Source organism: Harpia harpyja, chromosome 6 (genome assembly GCF_026419915.1).
Source record: "Harpia harpyja isolate bHarHar1 chromosome 6, bHarHar1 primary haplotype, whole genome shotgun sequence".
In the NCBI taxonomy this organism is placed as follows: domain Eukaryota; kingdom Metazoa; phylum Chordata; class Aves; order Accipitriformes; family Accipitridae; genus Harpia; species Harpia harpyja.
This window is the reverse complement of record NC_068945.1, coordinates 35,260,855-35,268,889: the sequence shown is the minus strand read 5'-3', so window position 1 is coordinate 35,268,889 and position 8,035 is coordinate 35,260,855. Positions and strand designations below refer to the sequence as shown.

General features: G+C 41.7%; 1 protein-coding gene across 3 annotated transcripts; it reads left to right on the top strand.

Moving 5' to 3' along the window:
• The first annotated feature begins 1 nt into the window (after position 1).
• Positions 2–5,532, top strand: ATP23 (ATP23 metallopeptidase and ATP synthase assembly factor homolog). Of its 3 annotated transcripts, none has more exons than XM_052790548.1 (6): positions 2–222; positions 840–885; positions 989–1,070; positions 1,360–1,497; positions 3,403–3,486; positions 4,459–5,532. In XM_052790548.1, exons 1-6 carry the CDS (start codon positions 27–29, stop codon positions 4,660–4,662), a joined length of 750 nt encoding a protein of 249 aa, XP_052646508.1. In that variant the 5' UTR covers positions 2–26; the 3' UTR covers positions 4,663–5,532. The 3 variants fall into 3 exon arrangements, with proteins under 3 accessions (XP_052646508.1, XP_052646509.1, XP_052646510.1); XM_052790550.1 differs by having other exon boundaries at positions 44–222; positions 787–885; XM_052790549.1 differs by lacking the exon at positions 3,403–3,486.
• The last annotated feature ends 2,503 nt before the right edge of the window (positions 5,533–8,035 follow it).

Here is an 8,035-nt window from a genome sequence, read left to right as displayed (position 1 = left end):
CGGGTCCGCCGCCGCCGCCGGGCGCCATGGAGCGAGGAGAGGAGGCGGCGGCGGCGGCTGAGGGGAAGGCGGCCGAGGGGACAGAGGAGGAGGAGGAGGATGACGACTTCGGCTACCGGCTCTTCCCGGACCGCAACAAGAAGCCGCAGAGCTTCCTCGTCCGCAGCCTCTTCACCTTCCACAACAGGTGCCAGCTGATGCTGAGGATGACCCTGGACACAAGTAAGCGCTTCCCCCGTACCCTGGCCCCCCTCCGGTGCCCCGGGTGGATCCCGGGGTGTGTGTGTGTGTGTGGCGGGGGGAGGTCCGTGTCCCCCGCCGGTGCGGCCTGCCGCGGTGACCTTGGGCCGCGGGGTGTCGGGGCGGGAGGGGGCCGGTTGTGGGTCGGGCGGGGAAAATGGCGAATTTCCAGGGCGGCTGTGGGCTTTTTTTGTCCTGCCAGAAGGACCTTCTCTGGCTTGTTTCTCTTGAAAGTTTGAGAGGATTTGTCCCTTTCTGGTTCGCTTGGGCCCTCCTCGCCACGTAATGTTGACTGTGAATCTTACTCAAAACAACGGTCGCTATAGGCCACTCTCTTTCTGTCCACTACTACTAAAATAGTGTCAGCAGTGACTTGATTCCTGAATAGCTGTGTATATATCATGATTCTGTATCCCTTTACATAGCTCGAGCTGTAACAGGGTGCCAGCTGCATTGCATTAGGATTAAATATTGCAAAGTATGAATTTGTGCATGTGTAGTGCTTTTTCTTTTTTTTTCTTGACTGTCTTTACATTTTGATTATAGATGACTTTCAAAACTTTTGTCTAGAGAAATTGATTGCAGCAATGTTTTTCTAGATCCATATGCTCAACTTCTTCTTGAGGCTATGAAGCAATCTGGTTGGTACGTAAACTAATTCATCTTGTTCTGTGTCGTAACATCACCATTATATGGAGTTACTGGTCTCTTTCAAATTCTTCCCTACAACTTTCTTTGGTCCTTTCAGCACTGTCTTCAATGACCGGCACTTTTCCTGCGAGAACTGTGATGGTTGTGTCAGTGGAGGTTTTGATTCTGCCACATCTCAGGTAGGCACTGGATGCTGTCCCCTTTCAAAGGACTACCAGTTTTTTTAGGATTTTGTTACTAGGATTAAATGTACTCACGGTGATATCTGAGTTAGTTGTGAAAACAAGATAAATGAAAGGTGTTCCATGGTATTGGAACTAGTACACTGCAGAATGATGAGGCTGTTAATGTTGAAAAACACTGATCTAAAGAGTCTAAATGCTGTAGGTGATGTGTGCTGGGTCTCTGAGAAGTAAGGGAGATACTCAAACTTGGTGAAAATATTACCTATATCTTTTTTTTCTACAGATTGTTCTGTGTCAGAACAACATTCGCCACCAATCCCATATGAACCGGGTGGTCACGCATGAATTGATTCATGCTTTTGATCACTGCCGTGCACATGTTGACTGGTTTAATAATGTCAAACACTTAGCATGTTCAGAGGTAAGTTAAAATGCTTCTAATGTAGTCATTATATTAATTACTGCTGGTTATTAGGGGTGCTTCATGTTTAAATAGGCATGCTGTTACACAGACTTCGTTTGGTTTAAATCTCTTAAGACATTTTGTCCTTTCTGTCAGATCAACCTAAATAGTTTCCTTCAGAAAACAAATATTTAGTTTTCACAAATATGGTTAAGTCAGTGTCATATTAAGTAGAATGTGATCACTGTGAGTGTAACCACAAGAAGTAGTGTTTAATAACAAATGAGAGTAGTCAGAGGTGAAAACACATTCACACATTAATCACGTGTTTATAGGGTTCTTTTTCTTGCCTGCAGGTCTTGGGATGTTGGGTTGTTGTCACAGAAGTATGGTACCCTTATTTTTGTTTAGATTTCTTTGGTTAACAGCAAACTTGTCTTTTCCTATAACATACATTTTTTGATTAATTGTGGTGTTGCTAATAGTACGCTTTAGTTATGACTCCATGGCCATTTCAGAGGACGTAGGAATTTGTTGCTTGAAAGGCCTTAAAAATTGATGCATTAGGAGGTGAAATTACACTGAGCACAGGCTAGGAAGGATTCCTCTTGTGCACACGACTTGTGTGTATTCACGTGCTTTTAGTTGATTTCTGATGTGATCCATATCATTTGACCACAGAAGAACTTACCCTTATGATTAATATTATGAAGGTATGTTCTTGTGACTGTGTGAATTAGGTGGCTTTTAAACTTTTTTTAAAAATATGTAAAATGATACAAAAATGTTATAGTGGCTTTGTCTTGGGGTTTGGGGTTTTGTTGTTGTTGTTGTGGGGGTTTTTTTGTTTGATTGGTTGGTGGTTTTTTTAATGAGAACATACTTGATTCCAGACTTAAGATGTGGACAGGTTTCGCCTATAAACAGTATATGAGAGAAGCAAAATAATGAGTTTGGTATAGAACAAACCAGATTTCATAAAAATTAATTTTAATTCGTTAATTAAATTCATATTTGCTGTGGAAGAGAGTCACAGTCATGTATTATCTTTATCTTTTTATAGATAAAACTTAGTGAAGTAACCCAATGTGGTATCAGTAAAGCCATTCTGCATATTTGTGAGGAGTTGACCTTGGCTGGCTGCCAGGCACCCACCAAGCCATCCTCTGACTCCCCCTCCTCAGTAGGACAGGGGAGAAAAAAAAAAGATTAAAAAGCTCGTGGATGAGGACATGGAGGCCTTTTGATACTTGTTTTATTATATGGTGTTTACGATTTTTATTGTCAGCTTTTTAATTCTTACTTTTCATATTTTCCATGCGTTTATTCTCATCTTGGTACTTAATTATAGGAAATCTAGTTTTAGTTGTATTTCCTAACAGAGGGGTAGGGTGTGGAACAGTTGGCAGGCAAAAGAAATTACAGTGCACAGGACAAGACAGTTAACAAGCTAAAACATACATGCTCATTTAAATGTGGCTTTTCCTAAAGCGGGTAGGTTACTGCTCTTCTGGGTATTGCAGCTGTAGTCTTTGAAAGGTATCTGTCTTTCTTCCTGACTCCTGTTTCAGCTTCTGATATAGACTGGGGAGAATACTACTTTCCATGTTCTTCTGGCAGTTTGTGTGTGTGTATAGACACACACACACACGTATGACCTCTTCTGCTTATTCATTTAAGCTTTGGGAATATGTGAGACTTGGTCCCTGGAGAAACTTACAGGTTCTATAGTAATACTTTGCAGTTCATTGAGGCTGAGAGGGCGGATGTAAAGGGTAATATGTAGTTAATGAGTAGAAGTGGCCTTGGGAATATTCTCTACCAGCAGTCACCAGAAAGATATTGAAGAAGAAAATGTTACAGCTTTTTTGACTTTGTATTTCCATGTGTTTCTCTGATCGTGTGCCTTTTTTTTCTCAATAGATTCGAGCTGCTAATCTCAGTGGAGACTGTACACTGATGAATGAAATAGCCAGGTTTAAATTTGGGTTAAAAGGACACCATCAGGTAAAGGCTGTAGATGTTAAAGTCTGCTGGTTTGTTACAAGCCATCTCTACCTACTTGATCGCAGCCTTCTACACTTTCATAGCTGAAAACATTAGAGAAAGAATTAGATGCCATGGACTTGCTGCTTTCTCTTGATTAACCTTTAATAACCTTTAATGATTAATGATAAATTTTTTTTCCACCTTGTTTTTGTTGGAGTGAAATTCCTCATACCATAGAGCATTACCACTGACAATGGTAATGGGTGGTTAATAAGAACCAAACAAAAATCGGGGTTTGCAGGAAATGTAGTGGGAATACCTTACCCACTGTAAGTGGGTAAAACTCTAAAAAGACTTTGAAAACTGGAGGAAGGAGAATGACAAGGGTTCTAAATAACCACGTGTGTTAAGTCTTACAGCAATTAATTTTTTTTTAATAGTAACAAAGACTACGGGTTGAGTGCCAAGTAGTTGCTCATTTTAGAGTGACAGTTAGCTTGTAGCTGGGGGTGTTTACATCTTTTTTTATCTTTTAGTAGACAAACTGTATAAGCAAAAGTTGCCATAAAGAGAGGTATCAAAATGAAGGCCCGTAGAGGAGTCATTCCTTTATGTTTTACAGCATTTCAGTTGGAAAAGTACTAGCTGGTGTTTATGGCTGTTTCTTTCTGACGTATTTTCTCCTGTGTCCAAGTCAAATTGTACAACTACTTGGTACCTACAACAAATGCCCAATTGTATTTTAATTCCTGTTCTAAGGAATGTCTTTTACTTATCTGATGGTTTATTTGCACATGGAAAACTAAAACACCTAATTAACACAGGATGGAGCAAAAATGTACTTCAAGGCTCATTACAGGCATTGTTTGACTCTTCTGCGATACAAAATTATTGTGTATGTAGTAGGAGTTAATACTTGACAAAATCTGGAAAAAAAATTACTTATCCTAATAACGACGGATTTTTCTTTATCTCTAATTCCCACTTTAGGCTTGTGTACGAGACAGAGCAATTCGTTCCATTCTGGCTGTTAGAAAAGTTAGCAAAGAAATGGCAGAAAAAGCTGTGGATGAAGTTTTTGATGCCTGCTTCAATGATCTGGAACCTTTTGGAAGAATCCCGCACAGTAAAACAGATGCAAAACGTGCTTATAGAGACTTTCAGAACAGAGATCGCTATAATGCTAACTTGTAAAGGAAAAAAAAAAACAACTGAAAAATTATGTTAATATCTGATTGTTCTGCAACATCTGGAGTTACAGTATATGCACACAGTGCTGGTGGAAAGGGCAGTTTATCAAATGTGTCAATTAATTTTGTAAACTTTTTCCAAGAGCTGACTTCCGTGGAAGCAAACAAAGTAAATGAACAAGATGAAAACCCATGTTTCCTCACCTGCTGTTCCAGTAACATAACTTAGTACACCAAGCGACTTGTCAAACAATGATCTACACATTTCAATGCACATTTAATTCTGCGCAGTCTGCCTAGGACTTGGTTTCTAAAAGTTTTGTTGTTACTGAATAAATCTTTTCATAAAATCTTTACATTTCCACTATCTTTGATACACAGTCATAAACTTGATTTTCATCATTCCATCTTAAAAGATGGGCAACTGAACTACAGCTCTTGGGTCTAGATTTAATAACTATATTAAATTTGGGGTTTAGCCAAACTGCCACAGTTGTTTTTGAGCACCTCCTGAAATTCTTGGAATTCTAGCTCATCTAACATTAACTTTACATGTACATAAAACCCTTTGGCTTTTGGGGAGTTTGACTGACAATTCTGCTTACCAGATCAAACCTACAAGCTGTATAAGCATGGGCGAGAGTCTGTCCATCAGCTTGAGTTTTGCTCAAAATGTTGGTGTAGCCTATGGTCATTGTCTTCTTGTTAGGTAAGTCCATCTGAGGAAAGCAAGAGGCTGCTAGCTTCATTCTAAGCCTGAGAGAAGCTGTCTTGTTCCTCTGTTATTTCCAAGTATAAGGTATTATAACCATCATCATGGGTGCAAGAGAACCATGTTTTCTTCTCTTGAAATTAAAGGTGTGGTTCAACCAGAGGTGTGGTTCACTGATGTAATGGAGATGTGGGTCCCCAGTCAAAGGTCTGTAGGCATAGCTGCTGTAACAGTTACTGGATCCAGACTGAAGCGGGAAATTTAGTTCCACAAAAGATGAGATGGTGCCGTGATTGCTACTGTTTCATATGAAGTGCAAAACATTTCAGACAGGCTTTGAACTTCACAGGATGTTAAGGTCCGAGTAGTGCTGGTCGTGTCAGTTTTCCTGTGTAAAGTTGTTCGCAACTGCAGTAGCATAGAATTGCTGAGGTTGGAAGGGACCTCTGGAGACGCTACTCTTTCACCCACACTGCACAGAGCGGGGTCAATTAAAGCATGTTGCCGAGGAGCGTGTCTAGTTGGGTTTTGAGTGTCTCCAAGGATGGAGACTGTGTAGCCTCTTGGGATAATCTGTTCCAGCATTTGATCGCCCCTGTAGGTTGCTCTGGGTTTTTTCCTCCTATTGTGGTTTAACCCCAGCCAGCAACTAAGCACCAGGCAGCTGCTCACTCACTTCCCCCCCACCCAGTGGGATGGGGGAGAGAATCGGAAGGAAAAAGGTAAAACTCTTGGGTCAAGATAGAAACAGTTTAATAGAACAGAAAGAAGAAACTAATGATAATAATAACAATAATAAAATGGCAATACTAATAAAAGGGCTGGAATATACAAAACAAGTGATGCACAATGCAATTGCTCACCAATGCCCAGTTAGCTCCCGAGCAGCAATCCTCCTTCCTCCCACCTCGGGCTACTCCCCCCAGTTGATGTACTGGGCATGACATCACATGGTATGGAATACCCCTTTGGCCAGTTTGGGTCAGCTGTCCTGGCTGTGTCCCCTCCCAACTCCTCGTGCCCCTCCAGCCTTCTCACTGGCTGGGCATGAGAAGCTGAAAAATCCTTGACTTGGTGTAAAAGCTGCTCAGCAACAACTGAAAACATCAGTGTGTTATCAACATTCTTCTAATACTGAATCCAAGACATAACACTGTACCAGCTACTAGAAAGAAAATTAACTATCCCAGCCAAAACCAAGACACATCCTTGTGTGTAAATGGAGTTTCCTGTATTTCACTTTGTGCCAATCTTCTCTTGTCCTTTTCTTGGGTGCTGCTGAGAAGACTCTGGCTCAGTCTTCTGTCCTTCCACCCTCGCCCCATCAGGTATTTATGCGCATTGGCAAGATCTCCCTGAACTTTCTCTTCTCCAGGCTGAAGAGTCCCAGCTCTCGGTCTCCCTTTGTTGGTCAGGTGTTCCTATCCATTTATCTTCATGGCAGTTTGCTGGACTCGCTCTGCTAAGTCCATGTCTGTCTTGTACTGGGAAGCCCAGAACTGGGCCCAGCACTCCAGATGTCTCACCAGTGCTGAGCAGAGTTGGAAAATCACCTCCCTCAATCAGCTGGCGATGTTCTTCCTAATGCGGCTGAGAGGGCTGTTGACCTTGTTTTTCTGCAAGGCTGTGTTTCTTGCGTACAAGCTGGTGTCCACCTGCACTGCCAGTGTCTTTTCTGCCCTGTCAAGGTCTGTCTGAATAGCAGCACGAACCTCTGGTGTATCAACCGCTCACCTCAGCGTTGTAATGTCTGTAAACTTTCAGAAGTTGCGCTACTCCTATCTTCCCGGTTGGTAATGAAGAGATTAAACAGCATTGGCCCCGACACCAGTACCTGGGGTACTCCGCTAGCACCCTTACACGTGTACTGGACGTGGCTAAAGAATCAACATGGACTTAGGAACATCTCAGCTAGATAGCTTGCATGCATGCACTCTGGAGATTTGAAAAGTTTGAAAATATAAATCTGAATTGTTCTGTTCACTTACCTCAAGTGCCAGAAAGCCGTTCCAGGCATGTTAATTTACTGCTGTAGGTGTGATGATAGGTCAAGTCCCTACCTGGAACTTGAGTCCTAAGCACAAGAATCTACCAATCATGTTTTGTTCACATTGATTTCAATTAGGCAAAAAAGTACTCTGCCCTGCTACTTGTTGGGTTAAAACTATCTGGAAATAGCAGTAGAATGCCACCTGCTACCTGGAGGGGCTTAGACAGTGTGTAAGGTCACCATGCAAAATTGCAGTTTGAACCCAGACCTCGGGCTTAATCACTTGGAAGAATAGCTGCGTACACATAGGAATTTTATTTGTTCTCTGCTTATTGTAAAATGCAAAAGCAGTCCTGGGAGACCTGGACACCCAGGTCCTGCAGCCCAGGTTCTCACTCACCCATTCCCAAAAGAATGTCCCTATCGCAGGACCACAAATTTGTCATTCTGCTCTTGCTTTCCTTGGCGCCATGAGTTTTGCTTTCTTCAGTTGTCTTTCTCAACAAGGTTTGGAAAGAAAGCGAGAAAAACTGGATGAGAGTGGAAGTGATGACTCCATAAATATATTGGGAGAGGGAATTTAAGTACAAGGTTGAACAGTTATAAAATGGTCATGGTTAATTTAAAGAGGAAATTAGAAGATGGTATATAAGCATCTGAAGAGTAAAGGTGTTC